The sequence below is a fragment of the Tetrao urogallus genome (genome assembly GCF_951394365.1).
Source record: "Tetrao urogallus genome assembly, chromosome: 10".
NCBI lineage: Eukaryota > Metazoa > Chordata > Aves > Galliformes > Phasianidae > Tetrao > Tetrao urogallus.
In genome coordinates, this window is record NC_136823.1 from 17,136,770 (window position 1) to 17,156,951 (window position 20,182).

General features: G+C 39.1%; 1 protein-coding gene across 1 annotated transcript in view; it reads right to left on the minus strand.

The window, feature by feature from the left end:
- Positions 1 to 20,182, minus strand: part of LOC306950188 (contactin-3-like) — a gene marked incomplete at both ends in the record, with an annotated part of 69,452 nt that overhangs the window by 16,672 nt on the left and 32,598 nt on the right. The window contains 6 exons of the mRNA XM_079540358.1: positions 5,413 to 5,563; positions 6,794 to 6,923; positions 9,113 to 9,249; positions 16,397 to 16,581; positions 17,588 to 17,690; positions 18,011 to 18,214. Of these exons, the coding sequence (XP_079396484.1) occupies positions 5,413 to 5,563; positions 6,794 to 6,923; positions 9,113 to 9,249; positions 16,397 to 16,581; positions 17,588 to 17,690; positions 18,011 to 18,214 (910 nt within the window). The remainder of the gene's footprint in view (positions 1 to 5,412; positions 5,564 to 6,793; positions 6,924 to 9,112; positions 9,250 to 16,396; positions 16,582 to 17,587; positions 17,691 to 18,010; positions 18,215 to 20,182) is intronic.

The window sequence follows — 20,182 nt, forward strand, 5'->3', positions numbered from 1 at the left end:
TTCACACTCTATGGAAAAACAGACTGTGGCAGCCTGCTGCCAGGAAGAGATCCAGATTTCTAACACAGACCAATGATACACCTCTGAGAGTTCTCTGTATCTGCAGGAGTTCTCCCAATACATTTTGCTGAAGACCAGAAATTTTTAAAGTTAATTTCATTTTCCATGACCTGCAAATTTCTGATGAACCAACAGCAGAAACTTTAAGCCCCATAAAATAATTGGCTGAATAATGCTTTGGCACACGTGCATTAGCGCAACTGGAGACTGACTCAAGGACCTATCTGCTCCTCAGATCAAAATGTGATTGACAAAAATGAAATCATTCTCTCTTGAGAAAAATTGTAGGAAATGAATCGTTGAGAAGAGTCTCTTCTCCAGCAGTCAAAAGGATGGCATAAAGAAATACCCAGAAAAGCCAAATGTCCTAACTCATGCCCAGGTAGTCATGCTCTTTGCTGTCAAAAGAATGGGAGTAGATTTCAGGGTTTCTGATTTGAGAGACAAAACTAGCAGAGTATTCCTATCCCACCTAAATTAGGAACATGGATTTAGCAATAAAGACCTTTCCAGCCAACTGAAGTTACAGCCTCCATTAATTCTGCCCAGTACCCCAGGTGTGTTTTACTCATCAGGTCATAACCAGCCATGCAGAAAGCCAGCTATGAAATGAGAACATATACTTCTAACACTGACATGTTATTTTACTACAGTTGCAGACTATACCATATTTCCTGTACTTTTAGACACTGAGAATAACATCACTGGGGATTAGAAGGCAAGTGATGCTCCAGGAAGCCAATCTGAAATCTGTTGACTTTCCTGTATGTTGCCTAAGAACATCCCAGCTGTTCTGCATTCACTGTCCTCATTCCTGCTTGCTCAGACAACTGTGACTGCACTACACAGAGGCTTACGTATATTACCCTTACTTGTTAAAACTGTGTTAAATGGAAATGTTGGTGCAGTATAAACACCCACCAATGAAGGCCAGCAGATGCCTCAGGATCCAGGATTCCAGCTCTTCCAATGCAAGGCTGCCACTTGAAGTTTTGTGCCATTAATGAAATCGTTAATGAATGTAAATTTGTTCATCTTCCATGGTAATGCTTTGCTACTAAAATAACAGACAGTTAAACTAAATCACTGCCTTTTTATATTTGTCAGATAATTCAGCAGAAAAGCCAAATATTTTAGACCCTTAGTGATCTGATAATAAATATAAACATATTACTTTCTAGTTCATAACTCCTCAGTACAAAGGATCAGTGGAAAGTGGGTCAAAGCAGCTTTTTATATATCAAGCAAATTCCAACTAAATTAAATCAGATTACTTAACGAGAAAGCCAGCCAAAATCAGCTCCTATTGAAGCACTGGTAAGTAAATGCATTACTTTCCAGATCACAGCGTTTCAAACTGTAACACGAAATGAAGTACAAATACTTAATTTGAAACCCATAACTGAACCTTGTACAGATTATGCAATACTTTATCAGGAATAGTACCTCATCTTCTCTTTCCCCCTGAACTTGACATCACTTCATCACAGTGAAAGATGCTAAAACTGGAAGGTGTTTCTTTTTGGGGGGCAGACTTGCACTGGGATGTTTGCCAGTGAAGGTGAAGTCTGCAATATCTTTTCATCTTGTTCTGCTCTTAGTATATTTACAAACATCTAGGAATACAGGTGGATGAGCTTACAGATGAAACACTGCTCGGCACCAACTCAAAATCTTAATCTTTCTCCAGCCAAATATTAGAGTAATAATATAAAAACATTCAATGAAATCTTCTAGATGGGTATCTTGGACCATATTTGGGATGCCTACTGTTTCTGATGGAGATAAACTAGCACTGAGTGTATTTAACCTTGATTAAAATGTCTCATACTCTTTTTTGAAATACACATTAAGAAATAAAAGCTCATCCATCTGGAGGTGGGGACTTTCAACAGAGAAGACGGAAGGTTTCCCCTCCTGGAGATGCTGTGATCTCTGCTGTCAGGAGAAGCTGCTCCAGAATAATTTTGAATAAAAACAACCAGGATGCAGCTTAACAACTGCAGACATTTTTAAAAGGCCATACAACACGAAATGACTGGAAAGAACAGCTTAAGTAAACACAAGCTGCTTCTAGCCCAGTGATAACACAATCGTAATATGGGGTAAAAACAGACCTGTGCCAGTTAACCACGGATTTCCACAATCAATGCCTGATCTGGAAGCACTGAAGACATTCTTGCTAATTCCTGACTATCACACTCAGCACATCCACAATAATTTGTTCCACAGTTCCAAAACTGCATTTTGGAGGGGACTGCTCCCTGTTTCAGCACCCAGTTCATTTCATCCCCATTTTATGCCTTCACTTTTGCATACTCTACACTGAACCATGTGCCTTAATTCTGTGTTCCACTGTTCTTCACTGTCTTGTTCTCTCTTTTCAAGATATACTTAATAATAATAAATAAATGGAATATTTTGCAAAACTAACAAGAAACAAGACTGTATTCTTTAACAGAGCAATTTCTCAGTCCAAAGGCTCTCAAATCCATTTGACTTATACATTCTCCCCTCTACAAGATGTATGAGATTCAGCTCATTTAATTAAAATTTACTGAGTCATTATCCAAATCTCCTACATACTGAAAATGCAGCACCATTTAAAAATAAATTAGAAATACAAGCAACGTTGCCATCAAAATGAAAATCTTTCAGGCTTTACAGAAGTAATGTGATCAGTAACCCCAGTGAAACATAAATTCACACAGAACAAAACACTAGCAGTACTCTGAAGTAGCACTTGGCTGTACTGCAGCAGAGCCCTGATGCAGTGTGCCTGGGGCTGTGCGGATGGGACTGTGCTGGCACACCCCCCAGAGGGGACAGGCTCCAACACCTGCATGGATGCACACAAAAACCAAAACATCCCATTGCCTGATGTTCAACAACCTGTTCTACACTTTGCTGAACAAACAAGTCCATTACACCACAGGCAAACCTACCAAACCAACAGCACCACAGTTCTCACTATTCACAGACAAATACACTGGGAAAACTGTACATGCACTTATCCCCATGGGCCACAAGAGCTGTGCCCCCACAAGAACCACCTTCTGCAGAAGAAGCAAACAGCTCACCACACTTTCTTGAAGACTGCAATTACCCTGCTGGCTCTTCACAGGCAAACTCCAACCGACTCCATGTATTTCTCACAGAGTGCTCTATAAGAGAGACCGAACCACACTGCAGGTCTGAGAATCAAACACATTCAGGTCTGAGGATCAAACACATCAAGCTCGTTCTGCCTCTCCTGTAGGTAAAGCACATGCACCTCCATGTTCAGCATTATCCTTTCTGGGAAGTCAAAAGGCACCCTCTGCCCCAGCCCCCCACAGAACGCTCCATCAGAAACTTAGTTAATGGCTTAAAAATGTACAGCTAATTGGAAACTGAATGGGAAGAACTGTAGAACTGTGAGAAATTCGTGAATCGCAATTATTCATAGCAGACAGTAATGAACTATAGTGCTTTCTGCAAAGAATCACATTTCTCCTTTGCTCTGAAGGAAAGTGGACTCCATTTAGATTAATTCAGGAGCACTGTCTTGTTATTACGTTTCCTCTGTAAGCCATTTATATGTGCTGTCAGTAACACAGAAGGGCCGTATACACTTTGGGCTGTATTTTGGAAATATCTGCACTTTGCAGAACTAAATGGCGGAATTTGTGTTTCAATAGATGTAAGCAGGCAGCATTACGTCCGCTCAAAACAGTCAGGAACTGAACATCACTTTCTTCCACTGGTACAGGCACCACATCTGAAATCAAAGCAATTCAAAGCAGCCACAAAGATGGTGTCTATCCAGAAAGCTCCCAGAGTCCAACTCCTGGCCAGAACTCTTTGGACATATGTGGAGCCCTGCATGGTCCGTGCATATCTGACAGCTCTGAATATCCTTCTAATCAACACAGGTTATCTGCTGCTGACAGGCAGCTCCAACACAGCAGGAGCAGGAAGGCTACCTTCCTCTGCATTCTTTGAGGAATGATGCAAGGACAAAAGCTAGGAATGGAAAGAATGGAGAAGCTACATGGAAAGAGTCCTGTGCTGTGTATTTATTTGCACACTTACAAAAGTTATCAGAAAAACAACCACCAAGTATTGTCAAAAAGAGAGGGGCTTCACAAAGTGTCAGCAAACACTGTGGCCATGCGTCACAGACTTCCTTATGAATGTGCTATGATGTCATTACAAGACAACGGGACGTCTCACGAAGAAAGAAAATCCAACAAGGGACTTATTTTGAATGAGACTCTGCTTACTTTCAGGCACACAGCCAGCTAGCAAGTCTGCGCTACTGTTCAAGCTCTGTAATGACAGAAGCCTAATTTCCTGCCAAAACACCAACAACCGAACACATGAAGACTATTTATTGGGTGCCCTTCGAAGAAAGAGCTGTGGCTGCACAGACCAAGAAGACACAAGTGTTCAAACTTACTGGATACAAGGAGACCCCTCAAGCCATGCAATGGAGCCTCCAAAATTACTGATCTATTAGCATCTTTCCAAATCAGAAACAGAAATTTTACACAGTGTTCTACAGAAACAGAATTGATTCTGGTAACAGCACCACAATTTTAGAAGTCACTTTCTGTTTTGTCCCATACATACCACTGATAACACAGACTCAGGAGATACAGCACCCACCCGGGCACAGTGATGCAGGTTCCCTACCCTCAGCATTAAGTTAATTCACAATACTTGTACCATGAGAGGTTTTGCTGTCTCTTCCTAAAGCGCGTTACATGTCTGTCAATATTAATCTGTCACTTTTCAGCTCACTGGTCTGGGCTCATCACGTAATTCTTGCAATTACAAAGTAAATCTTGAATATTTTCATATGGCTTTCTAATGCATCCACAGCTTTGAGCCATCTTTGTAATATTTTTTCCATAAAAGCCAACACAGTAGTTGAACAGACAAAAAAATTATCAATATATTAGAATGGTAAGAACACGAATTCTGGTCCTCCCAATTATTAATCCTTGCCAAGTAGAAATCTATTTTTGTCTCTCAGACACATTATCACCACGGCTGTAGTACACCTTGTTAGCAGTGCTTTCAGACCATTTTGTTGAAACTTTCCACGTTTTCTACCACTACTTTATTTTCTCAAATTTACATCAGACTGAAAGTAAAAGCTGGCTCTTGATCTGAAAGAAAACGATATATATGCATTCTCAGTTCACACAATGACAAGCAAAAACCAACCACATCCTCTCACAAGACATTTCAGAGAGTTTCACTACTATATGGATCTACAGATGACACTACTGAATTAAAAATTATTTTAGGAGTTGGTTTGTTTTTTTTTCAATTAAAACAAATAATCCAATATAGATTTGATACCTTTCATTTTCGTGTAGCTGCTCACCTCCCTTCTTCCAGGAACACCTGGCCTTGGGGGAAGCTTTTGGTTTGCATTCAAAATCAACTGTGCTGCCAATCTGAACCTGAATCATTTTCTTCATTGGGTTCCTGGAAAAATCTGGAGCAGAAGCTGAAATAGGAGAGAAATACTGACAGTGAAATAAAGCATCTTGAATTATATTAACGACAATACTATTTAGCACGTACATGACATTTCTCAGCTTCCAAGCATAATTAAAAACACAAATGAATTAGTTATTTGAACCAGATCTTCCGTTGGACAATTATGCATTTTTCTTCTTTATGCTGGTTAAAAAAAAAAAAAAAAAGTAGATGTTTCAATTTTGCAAAGAAGCACGCACCTAAGATCACGTTGCCTTCACTGGCACTGAAGCTCACTGGATACAACATGCCTATCTTCACTACATCAAATTTGAGCTTACATGACTTGTCTAACTCCAGTGAGAGCAGTCAACATCAAGTCTCATTAACGCTCAAGGAATGTGGTGGATTCTACTTTTGTGCCAAACTACAATGACAGATCACACATATTAAATGATAGAAAACTACAGCACAGCTCATTCTGTATGAGCACAGGTTGTATGAGCTAACAGTTTAAAACAGCACATGGCTTCTATCTATAGCAACATGGAAGTTCGAAAGGAAATTCAGGATTTTAGGAGAATGAGGCTGAGGGAGCAGTCTGCCGATTGAGTGTAACCTTACACAATATAAAGGGAGTAACTCATGCCCAAAAGCACTGCTCTTGTAGGCTTAGTTTTGATTTCAGTCTTTCTGTGTTGGAGGTAGAAATTACACAAGCATATCAATGCATATTGCAGTCTGCAAGTTCACTTTTTTCCTCAAGTAAATTGCTGCCACAATTAGACTCCCACACACATCATTTGAATGACTGAGTGACAACTTCTTGTCCCCTCAATCAAGGAAGGCTGCCACAAGAGCAGCCCACTGCACTGCTCTCCTGGGAACACCAGAGGCACAGTGCAGAAGGTCAGTGCAGCTGACTGATGTGCCGAGCCAGGGCTCTGTCCAGACCCTTGAGAAGTCTTCATGTCCAAGCCTGTATCCAAGCCTCTGTATCTGCTCTTTGCCTAATTAATTATTTATCTGTGTTCTGTTTTAAAGCAATGAATGATTGGACTGCAAATACTCTGGAAACAGATGAGTAAACTCCTCTGCACTGCAGATAAAAAGATAATAGGTTGACAAAAATGTTTAATTCAACAGCGTCTGAGGGAATTATAAAGCTGAAACCATGAGGAGGTGGAGTACTGGGCAGGTGGACGGTGTGAGGAGAGGGAGAAGGAGGGCTGTGATTTAATAAAAGGAAAAATCTTACCTACAACCCTGAGCTCCGCACTCGAATGGATGACACCATGTTTATTTTCAGCTATGCACTGGTATCTGCCAGAATCTGTCAGATTTAGATTCGATATTGTAAGTGCACCATTTTCAATCTGGATCCTTCCCTGAATAGTAAGAGAAATACCTTTACTGATGATGTATTTCCCGTGAAAATTTTAAAATAAGTAAGAAATTCAAATAGGAGAGCATCAACGTGACAAACGGGGCAGACGTAACAGCATACACGTAAGAACAGTTCTAAAATAATTCATATGACAGCACCGAGATTTGGCAATACAGTGTATAAAATCAATTCTTCAAACTTGCCCAGTTTCACAGAGGCTTTTTATTCTCAAATACCCTCGCATTTCTCCAGAAATGTGGACATCATACTAGGAAGACGAGAGCATCCAAAACACACAGATGGCACTGGCATTTCACACTATTTAGAGATTTCACACTTGCCATTTGTTAATGAGCTCTCTGTGATGCTACGCAGAAAAAATTCCAATAGTCATTAAATGGAAGACATATTTAAGTGCCTTACAGCTGACAAGGCTGTGGAATGAAGAACAGGATGCTTCTCGCCCTGATGCTTCCTGGAAAGCTCTATGAGTTACAGTGGGAAGTGACCGCTTTGGGATGGAGTGATAGGGATTGGTGACAAGGGGAACCAGTGACAAAGACAAATCCAACAGCTTCTCCTTTGGGGAAAGATGTAATAATGATCACAAGGACAAACGATTTTCACAAAAAACATTCTCTGCTTTTCTGGAGCAGCAGTGCCAAGCAGAGGTCCTGCATAAGGCTCATCAGGCTTAATATAACAGTACTCACTCTGCCCTTTCTGCTACAGGCTCATACTCACAGCTGGTCCCAGTGAAGGGCAAATCCAGCTATCTTCATAAAGCCAACACAGCTCAGCCCCCTCTATGATGGATCCATTCCCAGTTAATTGCAAGTTAGACAAAGCACAAAACAGTCTCTAAAAGCAACAAGCTTTAATCTCCACATCTTGATCCTATTTCTAGCATCCTGAGCTCCTGTTGTTCTTCCTCCTTACAAAAGATTCATTTATGGGGAAGGGAAGTTAAGTGGAATAACCGCAGCAGGAGATTTTTGTGGAGCAGACCCAGCATGAAGGAGGAGCTGAAGACAAATGATCACGATACACAAAGAACTCTTCTTCTGCTGTCTCCCTGGTGCCCGCCTTCAGTGAGTTAGCCCTACAGTGCACAGCCCTCAAGCATTTCCACAGTCATGCTTATTCCCTTACATCATGCCTTCAAGGCTTCAAGGAGCACACCAGTGCTCCAAGCTGGAGAACTGGGAAATCTGAATGAGAAAAGGTATTTTTGTACTTATGAGGTTAAAAAGCACATTACCTCAGTGACTCCATATAATTTAGTAACAGCGCTCTTAAATCACCAATATATTTTGTACTCCATCACCGAACTTGCCCACAGAACAATACCATTCCTGTTAGTGTGCATGCAACTATAACACCCTGAATGCTACGAATTGTTTTTCAGTGCTCAGGTCATTTTCCATAGCCATCCACTGAACTCACTCGAGCAATCCTTTCTTCAACTCTGGGTGCCAATGCTGTGCGCAGAATTTGAGCAGTCCTGACAGCAGTGGCCAAGGGCAAAATGCCCTCCTGCTACAGGCTACTGCCCCTAGTTTACATTCCCAATAACCTGCGCTCAGCAGTTTTCTCAGTGCACAGTGAGAACTGAAATCGATACGGGTACCCGGTGGTTTTCTGCACTTCTGATCTGGCAGACCTGCTAACTACATTTTTCCCTGTCACCAAACGCATGACTTTCCATTAGGTTAACAACAGAATTAAAACAAATACCGATGTTACACTACTCTTTATCTTTCAAACACCGCAATTTTTGCCATCTTTTCCTCGAGAAGTTTGCAAATACTTTCTTATTACCTTTAACAAAATTCGAATAGCAAATGTAAGACAATCATTTAAATTCTTTATCTCTCATTTACAGTTGTTAATCTATAATTTTAATTAACTTCCTTCTCCAGCCTTTCTTTATATAATTACTTCCATGGTTCTACCATTGCTCTTTAATATCCTTTTAGCTGAGTTATGTTTGTACAATATAATTTGTCCTTGTGTTTCAGATATTGCAGCTTTAGATGTTTCTATCTGGATGCTCTCGATGAACAAACATGAAAAAGTATACAAAATCTCAACTATCTGGACTATTTACATGGACTTTCTGAATTCTCATTGCTACATGAGGCAGTGCTAATTTTGTATACCACTGTGCTCTTCAGAAATGAATATTACCTCTACTGACATCTGGTCTCCATTCTTCAGCCACCTATATGATGGTTTCGGCTTGCCACTTGCTCTGCAATCCCAGTACAAGGTATCCTCCACGGCAATTTCAGTATCTTTTATCATCTGGATCCAGTGTGGTTTTGCTGCAGATGAAATATGTATCAACAAGGAAGACCCTAAAAAGTTGCTGTACCACCAGAGTCTCACTGGTTCTGCTTCAAGTCACTAATGAAAGAAATTACTCACTGTTCCTTCTAAATATTTTTATTGCAAGTAGTAAAACAAAAGGAAATTGAGATGATATATCACTAAAGCTGAACTAGTCGAACCAATATTAAAATCACTAATTCAGGAGTACAATCAACACAAATTTAAAAGTGAGGTAAATGTAAGGCAAAGACATTAGCAGGATTATTGGAATTAAATAATTGATGCAGCCAAACCATCAAATTAATGCTGAAGAGAATCTAAGGATCTCTGCTTCTGGATAATCTAAGCATATTACAATGAGGCTAAGGCTATACTTTTGTTCCTGCAAACAACAGCAAAAGCCACATAATGTACATGAGAGGCAGCCGTGCAGGTAAATATTTACAACAATATTTGCTTTTAGCAATACTTCGGCTACTAAATTGAAAGCATCAACTTCTAAAACATAATAGATATTTGACATTTAATCCTTTATTTCCTTAAGTACAGACACTAACACTCTCAAATCAAAAGAAAACAGGACAACACAGTGATATAAGAAAACATCAGTATTTTACAGATGAGTGATGGAAGCACCTAAGGTCAGATTAATTCCTGTTGCACTTCCTACTACAACAGCGTTATAGCAGCAATTAATTCAGACTAGGGAAATTAATGAGTTGCCTATGGTCACAAGGGAAGTCTGCAGCACAGCTGAGAGCTGAACCTATTCCACTGCCAAAGGAACAAGACCAGCAGATCATCATTTGGATGAGGACTGGGATTCATTTCACTAAAACACATTTGTTCGTATAAATTCTCTCTCCTTATTTTCAGAACAGCAGTAAGATCTCAACACAGTCACATACTGTACTGAACTTCTTGACTCAAAAGATTAACACTATTTATGAATAATAGTCAGGATTATCTTCTCACAGAAAACTGTACTACATTTGTATTCATTTAGATACTAACTTAGGAGGTTTTGGAATTCGACCAGTATTTGCTGACAGTGAAACCTCCTGATACTCCTTTTGTTTTGCAGTTATCTTATGCCACATGAGCATTAATACCTTGCACTGATTTTGAGGTTCATGTATTTTTTACACTGTCTTTATCAAGGTCAGTTGTAGAAGACAGGATAACCTGATCTTCGTGTCAGACAGACATACTATGCCTATTTTACTGATATTCGTGTCGGTTAAATATTGAAAGCTAACATTGCTACACTGGAGTTTAAAAATAGGAAAATGAAGAGCCACTGTTTTATCTCACACTGCCACTAGGAGTACTTGTCCCACATGTGTCAAGGGAATGAAAACTCAAGCTTCCACATCAGCACACTTTCTGCACTTTGCATACCTAAATATTTATGCAACAAGCAACAGTACTTGAATTATTGAAGGATCCATACATGTGCAATATTTCACATCTGCTGAGTATCTCCACTTGAATGTAGGTTAACTGTAGTCTATTTTCAAGTTCATGATCTTCAATTCAATTTCATCAGAGAAAAGAACACTGACCACACTGTAAATTTGCATTTAAGGACTTATTGTGTTAGATAGTCTCCATAGGAGGGCACTCCTAGTTCTCCAGGGTGTATATGATAGAAGAATGGCAGCAACAGCATCACTCAGAAAAGAAATGAACACAGCTTCAAAAGCCACTGTGTGTGAAATTCATGGTGCTTGATCATTTGCAGAAGTGTTGATGTAGACCTCAGTGATTTCCTTGTCTCTTCCAATTACTGACCAAGGAATCCAGCAGAAAAACAAATACTCTTTTCAATCTTCTGCATCTAAAAGTCTCTAAAAATGACTGTAAAAAATATCAGAAGTTCTTTGAGAAAAATAATTCAATTAAATTCAACTAACCAGATCAAAATTGAACAGACAGCATAAATGGGGCAATTACAACTGGAAGTATTCCATGCAATGCTCTGAAACTTAGCAGAGATGTCCACAGCAGCTGAGAAAACAGCAGACAGAAGGCCACATGTTAGTAATCTCCAGTTCCTCTCAGAAGATAGATATTGCTCTCCAAGCCCAGCACCGCCCTCCTCATCCAGCCTGCCCAATTGTACCAGAATGATTCTGAACAAAAATTCCTCTTGAGGTCTTGTCACCATCAGGCAAATGCTACCTGCTTAGAACATCTGGCTTCATTCTGGAGATGCTAACTCCTTATCTGTGCTCCTGTAGGACTTGGTATGAAGCCTCATTCTCACTCAGCTGTTGTGTTGGTTTGGTGCATAGCCATGATCTTCCTGAGGTCACCACTCCTCCTTCATCCTTAAGCACAGAACAGGCAAATGGGCAACATACCTTCACTGAGATGAAAAAGACAGGATGTCCTGTAAGCTGTGAGGCTGAAGTTCCTTTTAATGGAGTTTGTAGCACACTGTGTAAGATCATAATAGGAGTCTGCGCTGTATCTGCAGTTCTCTGGAACTCACAGTGCTATTCCATGAAAGATGTGGAAAAGGTTCCCTTAAGACAAAATACTTGTAAGTAACTGAATTTCTAACCAATGTCAGCCATCAGCATCATGGTCAGTTAGCTGTAAAGGCACCAGCCTATATTTTGCTTCAGTTGTTATTGCCTCATATATTCCTTGTAATAACTCACAGTTCCACAGACACGAAGTAATACAAGTGTGTAATTTGATAAAATTTAGCCTCGGTGACAGGGAGAAGACTCAGTCATCTTTTCCTGGGGTGAATACGACCACCATGTTCTTCCAGCTCATAGGCCAAGCAGGTGATCCTGGAGAAAACAGCTGTTACCTCATTAGACCCAGGGGAATCCCCTTAGGCCATAAGGCAAGAAAGACAATTCTTCTTTAGATTTTTAAGAAATCTCTTTATGTTGACTGTTCTGGGGTTTGGTGAGACTGAAGACCAACTGCAACGAGTGAATGAGCTGAAGCTCTTGGAAGCAGTGGCTGGAGATTAAAGCTTTCTAGAAGCTGTGCTGAGATCCAATTTGTAAACAATTTGAGGGTACCTCGCAGAGTCCTCAGCATCCATGATGCATGCCAGCAGGAGTATTTAAATCCGACTTCCTTCAAAGTAGACGCTCCAATAAAAAGCTCCTTTTCAATCCTCTAAACCACAGGAAGAGAATGAGAGCATTCAGGAAAGGCAAAGCTTCAGGACCATGATTTCTGTGCTCTCCCACGGAGTGCTGAGGATGCCATACCTCTGCTTGGAGGCAGAAGACTACAGGATGGTCCCTAATTAAGGCTCACACATTAGATGCAATCTGCTTATACATGTCTTTACTTTGAAAGCTACAGAATGAAAGCTGATCTAGAAATCTCTTCTGAAAACATCTTAGGATAGCTCAGCAGTTGGGCAATAAATCAGAGTCAGAAGGCACTTTCCATAGCTCAAGAAAAGGAGGCTATGAAGCATTCTGGGAATTCACAACGTTTCGCAAAAACAGAAAATATAACCTCTGTTTTTCAAGGTAGTACCTCCCTGAAAGGCAGACTATGACACTCATACTGATGCCATCAGCAGTGATACAGCAGTGATCAGCCTACCTTTAACTCAAAGATTTAACCAAGCTTAAGTATGGATAACTTTTTTCTGATAAAACAACCAGACCCAAAGAAGCATTCAGTAACTTCCATTCGCAGATACCTGAAAACAAGTTTCTTTGTTTGTTTGGTTTGGTTTTTTTACTTCCATACGTATGCTCAGAAGCATTCACTGCATTGTTAGGAACCATTCAGTATGCCAAGAAAGTTGAACAAAGTACCTCTGAAGCAAGGCAGTTAAATTATTATGTCAATTAAGCTTCAAGTTAATCAGTCAGCACTTCCTCAATGCTATTCAGCTGTTTACAGTTCTACAGCCAATGATATGAGGACCTCCCCCATACACTAGACAGTCAGGACAAAACCACTGAACTATGGTGCTCTTCCACGTTGAAGAGCAATGTGTCTCCAGTGTAATTTGGGTGGTACATTCTCACCAATATGTCTGTATTTTTTTAACGTGTATTTTGTATTTTATATGCTTCTATTTATTACTGGGGGGTTTGTATTTACTTAAAATGGAAATCCAGCCAAGTGAACAGCAATGGCTGCTGCTATAAGCAAGCAGAAGTGACCTTGCTGGCCGATTCTGACCACCAGCACAATTCACCTTTGCTGTTCGGTCCACTGCTGCAGAACAGAAGAATTTTTTCTCCCTATTAAACATTTTACCTCAGTACTGTCAAGCGTGAGATCCGTTAAATCAACACGTGCTAATTAAGAGTATTTTTCTTTAATTACCCTTTAAATTAATTGCTTTACATATCTCTGCCATGTTACATGTTGTTTAATTGGATCTTAAAATGCAAAAATGTAACCATTTAATTTCTTCTCATTTTTCCATGCTATGAAAAGTCATGGACTCTTTCTTCTTCTATTATCTCTTTATGGAAAAGGGTAATGACAAATGAATGTACTACTGAAGTGAAAGCAAATTATTTATATATTCAGGTTTTATATTAATTCATAGTTAGATAATCTCATCCTATATTTAGCACATTTTGAATTCCACCGAGGAGAAAAATGTCATTAAACACATGTTGGAATTGCACAGGGGACAATGAACTGAACATTTGATGTAGGGCTTTTCTTGATAAAATCCTTCATGAGGAAAAAGGAAGATTAATAGTCTGTTAGTAATGTTATGAAAGAACTCAGAATACGTTTTAGAATATCTATCTGAATAATCAACTCAGCTATGTCTTTAGAGTTACATTTAAACCTCACAATGAAACTAGAAAAATACAGAACTTTTTTTCCTTTTTTTTTTTTTTTTTAGTTACAGAAGCACACAGAATTACCAAACTCAAGCATAAAATCCATTTTGAGGCAACTACTGTGGGCACAACTGAAGTTGAGCCTACATTCCAATGCTTTATGACTTCAATACCTCGACTCATGATGGGAAGAAGTAGAGACAGGGTAAGAGCAGAGTAAACACAACTGATGGTTAAATCAAACTTCGGCACTGAAACCCCCAACTTTCAGAATTCAAGATTTACAGTTTAGAATCATAGAATTGCTCAGGTTGGAAAAGACATTAAAGATCATCCAGTCCAATTGCAACCTGACCATACTACTCTAACAGCTCCCTGTTAAATCACAGCCCTGGAATGTTTCAGTTGCTCCCTAACAAAGGAAAAAAGTATTTCCCGCTTTTGTTTAGGACAGGCTAATGTCTCATTTACAAATAATCTTTAAAATCTGGAAAGAAAATCCTGTATTTTTAGTCAAATTGCACCATTTTGCTTATATTTTTTTCATCTGTGAAGGGATGGATTTTGCATTTTGTTTTACTAAGACAACACAGAAAATGTTAACCCCAACTCCTTTTAAAGCTTTTTTGGGAATCCAAGTACCACAGCTACAGAACACTATTAAACTACAACCAGAACAATTCTCCTAACTCAAAGAGTTGTAAAATTATTTTGTCCTGACTACAGAATTGTTGGTATTCTATTTGTGAAAAAGAAAGCAAGTAACAAAATAAGAAAAACTTAATTCTGCAGAATGGGTTTCATTAAGCAAAACAAGCAAAATAAAACAGTTGGAGTAACATTCATGCCAATTACAAGCCTTATTTTCTTCAGTCTAAAGAACCATATTAGGGATGCATCTAGGACAGGCAGACATTTATAGTGGAATATTAACTCTATTCAAGGTTTCAGATCCCTTTCTGGGTTTGTAATGAAGATGTTCACACGGAGCATCTGCAAATCACAATTCTCTCAGAACTGCAGCTCACTTGCTTTTATTGATTAGCAACATCTTTTATTTGAGATCTGTGCCCTTTAATGACAGAAAAAGAACTCTGGAAGTAGTGCAAATACTTCAAAATCACCCACCTTCATAAATACATTGGAAGAACTAATGAACAAACCAATTCTATCTGGTTTGTGCTTTACAGCTGCTCTGATCCAGAGCTGCTGTAAGACTAGTGAACCAAATTGACGTGCAAACCACAGCTCACTTTAAGCTTTTGAAACAGCTTTATATAAGCTATTTAATGAAAAGTATATTGCCAAGTTTAGAACTGCAGATGACACTGACAGAGAAAGCATCTTAGCTATTTCTTCCTACGTTTTCTGATACCTAAAAGACCCAACTATAACTAGCATATGCAAAATTTAGTGTAACTATTTATTTGGGAATTGGAGGGGAATATTTTTTTCCTTCCACTTTATAACCCGCTTCTTAAATTAAAATCATCATTGACTGAAATCTGCCTTGCTGCACTGTTCCAGTAAACAGTAGCTTCCCATAGAAAGAACCAAGTGGCACAGTAGGTGCGCGCCGTGCTTTTCCACAAGACAGAGAAATAAAATCTTTGCTCAAATATTCCTACACGATGAAAACATTCCAAAGCAAAGCCTGAATCAGTCTCTAAATTGCCATTTACCTGAAGAAAATTAAATTTGCAAAGATCTGACTTTAATAAAAATTGTCAATTACCACTTTGTTGCAAATCGCTCTAGCTTTAAACCACCATCGTGCTTTGCTGATATTCATTTCACTCTGTAGTCTTAAATGCACAAGAGATTGTCAGTTTTCCAGCGATTAAATTCCCTATTATTTCATTTCTTATTCTAGAATATGTTATCCTATTTGTTTATTCTTTTAAAAAGGAAACTTTTTTTTTTGAAAGCAAAGAATTGGCAATATCCATCAATAACCTTCTCCTAAAGGAAGATAAAACTGTCATTTCCTGAAAATGTGAGGCCTATGCAGTCCCTTGAATAAATCTAATCCACTAGAAATTTACATTTTCACCCACGGACCAACAAAAAGTATTAAATATATACATATATCATTCCAGCATTTTTCTAAACAAGCACAGTCACTTCCTGCAGTTCTTTTGAATGTTGACATTTACTGAAAGTGTTATACAAAACATTGGTGAAGAAGTTACCTTCTTTCTCTGCAAGAGGCTAGGAACTTTTATGAACAAATTTGCAATAGCACTGTAAAAGCTGTAAACCCCAAACGAATTGATAGTGGTTTATATTTTGTGTGTAAAGAAGGATAGAAGAGAGGGAGAAAGAAAAAGCTTCCTACCATAGTAAGTGAGACGACCTCTTGCAATGTTTTTTCCTCTTGAGTTTTCAGTAATACATTCATACAGTCCTGCATCCTCCTGCTGGAAATTAGGTATTTCAATCATGCCATTGGATTTCCTTAGCTTTATTTTGCTTGGAAATGGCATACCATCAGTTCTTCTCCAATTAATCTGAGGCACAGGGCTAAACAGAAAATAATGGGATTTCATTAAATAACTTTGCTGCAAGTACTTGATTGTAAAAATTAGGTACTTAAACTAATATGCATTAAAGCCCTGAAGTGACTAAAGCTTGCATTAAAAGTAGTATTCATACTGTACATGACAGATGGTCAGACAGCATGGTTACTGATTTGCATATGCTGTTCTGTTCCTCATGCTATTATTTATGGCATCAGATTTTTCACGAGTATCTGAACGTTCAAAGACTTGAAAACTTGCAGCAAATCACCACTGGCCTCCCCTGAAGACAGGAGAGCTTTACCAGTGTCCTCAAAGGAAGGGGAATTAAGGCGAGCCCCAGGTTCCATCCTAGAAGAGCCATTCATTCTCTGATAGGCAAAATTTCCCTTACCTAGCTGGGGAGCAGAAGCAATAACATGTGATTAAGTTACCATTCTGGAGTTTAAAATTATGAACACCTGACAAAGCTGCCTACAAATAAACTGCAGAGTGGTTACTAAATACGTTTACAGAAACATAAATGCATTCTCAAATCATTTATGAAGATAGCAATAAAAAGATAGCAATTATGTGTGAAATGTCATTGAGAAGAGGAATGCATTTTAATCTTGATTTCAGCTACAAAAGAAGGACAACATTAGAAAAGCATCAGGTACATTTAACAGTGAAATTCAGTCCTAATTGTCACTGACTTCAACAAGAGTCCCTTTATACTGAGAAAGCAGAGCTAACTCAAAGGACATCTGCAAAACTCACTGATCTTGTTCAAGAGAATCTGAAGTGAAACACAGATTCCTGCACTGCAAACATACACATTTTAATTCCAAACAACAACAGAAGTGTCTTCAAGGCTCTTTCACATCTTATTCCAAAGCAGTAAATATGATGGTCAAAACTTGATCTTAGGAGAAAACTACTGAAAAGATGGTGCTAGATGCCCACATCTGTTGTGCAAATGAACTCCAGTACACTTCAGCCTTGCCGTATGGGTGAAGATGAGAACTTACTTTCCTAGTGCAAAGCATTCCAGTTTCACAGTTGAGCCTTTCGCTGCAGGAAGCGTCTCAGGAAACTGAACTTCTATTTTGGGTTCATATTCTCCCATCACACCTATGCAAGACAAGTGAGAGAAGACATTTTTCATTTTTTAAGCCATCGTTCTCTAAAACACTGAATAACATCACATTCAAAATTTATTTCTCTTGCGCTCCATTTAGAAACTCACGCACAATGACCTTACAATGAAATCGCTGTCAGATGTAGCAGAGGAATGCACAACAAAAGAATAGTTTATCTTCTTACAAGCAACCAATACTCTGAGACTGCACCAAAGGTTACACTGCCACAAAAAAAAACATCCGCTGGAAACTAGCTGTTTGTAACACAGTGAAAGTAGTGTTATTTCCAGACTGGGAAAAGGAAAGCCATACCATCAGTGCGCAGCACGAGAGGAGTTGGTGACCCAAGGACCTGGCTGTTTGTCACAGTGCTGGTCACGACACAGGTGTAATTTCCCACATCTGAAGGCTCCACTTTGGCGATGTAGAGGTGGCCGGTCTCCTGAGACACAAATCGCCGGCTGTCCTCTTGGACAAACGATGGATACTCGTTGAAGATCCAAGCAAATGACAACTCTGATCAGTTACAAAAATAAAGATGTTTGGTAAGGTTGTTTTTTTGTTTGTTTTTTTTTTTTGTTTGTTTGTTTTTTTTCTCCCCCACATTTTTATCTTCATAGGTCTTTATTTTACTGCACCTTGTAACATTATTATATATAATATTATGTAACAGGACCAGAGAACCAATGACAGAAAAAAAAGCACCAAAGCATCAGAAACAAGCAAAACTAAAAAAGCAGACGGCTTCTTCAACAAAGCCTCCTGCTCCAGAAAAACACGAAAACAATTCCAAATCTTTTACCATAGAATCACAGAATGGCTTGGGTTGCAAAGGACCACAATGATCATCTTGTTTCAAATCCCTGCTATGTGCAGGGTCGCCAACCAGCAGCTCAGGCTGCCCAGAGCCACATCCAGCCTGGCCTTGAATGCCTGCAGGGATGGAGCATCCACAGCCTCCTCGGGCAACCTGTTCCAGCGCCTCACCACCCTGTGTGTGAAAAACTTCCTCCTAATATCCTAATATCCAACCAAAATCTCCTTTGTCTCATTTTAAAACCATTCCCCCTCATCCTAATCACTATCCAAAAGTGATACACAAGGATCTTTTTTTTTTTTTTTTTTTTGAGACAGCAGAATTAGACCACAATTTATTAAAAGGGAAATATCATTTATTATCTACAGCCCAGCTAGATACCTGAGAGAAATAGCACTGGTATATGCAGCTGAAAAGAACATCCAAAGATCCATAAACACCTGGAAGAGCTCAGCACAAAGCAAAACTACATTTTTCATAGAAAAGTTTGATCTCGGCATGAAACAGCAGTTCATTATGGACACTTTAAAGGAAAACTTCACTTGAAAAGATAAATCGAGGAGATTGGGCATAAATTACATGTAATTATTTTTCTCTGAATACCATTCTGAGCTGTGCAAAAGCCCCTTCCTGTGAGAGGCCGTGTGCCTGTTGCATTCATATCCTATAGAATGAAAGGAAATTAATTTTTAATGGTTTCCCAGGCAAGAAATAATTTTTCACCCAAGTGCCACTCAGCTGAAAGTTTATGAAAAGATTAGAGCTTCTACAAGTGCTAATTGGAAACGATTATAGTTTGATTGACCTGCCTTGGCACTGAAGTGTCTTGTAGCACTTGCACTGCCCCTACAAAATGGAGATCATCCATTTTTTTTGCACGGGTTTAATTTGGAAGTGCAGACATTTGGATGCAGTTGCAAAAAGAAGAGCAGGTATTTTCATAACTCCCATATCTGAGTGTGAACACGCAGCCAGGAAAGCATTAAGCCAACAGGATAATTTAACAAAAGGCAAGATACTGCAGATAAAAAACACTCAAATTAATTTATTAAAGTATTTATGGACTGGTTAATGTAAAAAGGGCATCAAATGAAATAGCTCATAATTGCATTTAATTTCCTTCTATCAATATTTAAACTCCTTCCATTACCATAATTTTGCCGGAACAGTGCATGTGAACAACTGACATTCTCAGTTATATTCTCAAGAGTTAAACTTCCATTATAAGGGGATTTTTTGTTGTTGAAAATAACCACCTATCCTTCTAGACTCACCACACTTCCAGTGAAACAATGCACTCCCCTAGAAGTTGCTTCCTATGTAAGTTGAGAGGTTGAATTTATTGTAACAAAGGCCAACACAGATTTGTTATGAAAACACAGAGCATTTACTGGAATGGGAAGGGAAACCCTGTGACAGTGAGACTTCAGCAAGATGCCTGAGATATGCCCCAAGTCTCCTAAGAAAGTTATACACATCCAGTCCACAACAACACAAGTCCTGTAGAGCTACTCTCCTGCCTTACAACAGACACCGAGGTGCAGCGTCAGAGCCTTGCTGTTACAGAGGGGGACGAGGGAGCAGAGTGCAGCACTGAGGGGCACTGCTGATGGCTCTGCCCACAGTCAGCACCATGCAGAACTCCATCAACCACAGAAAAACTAAGT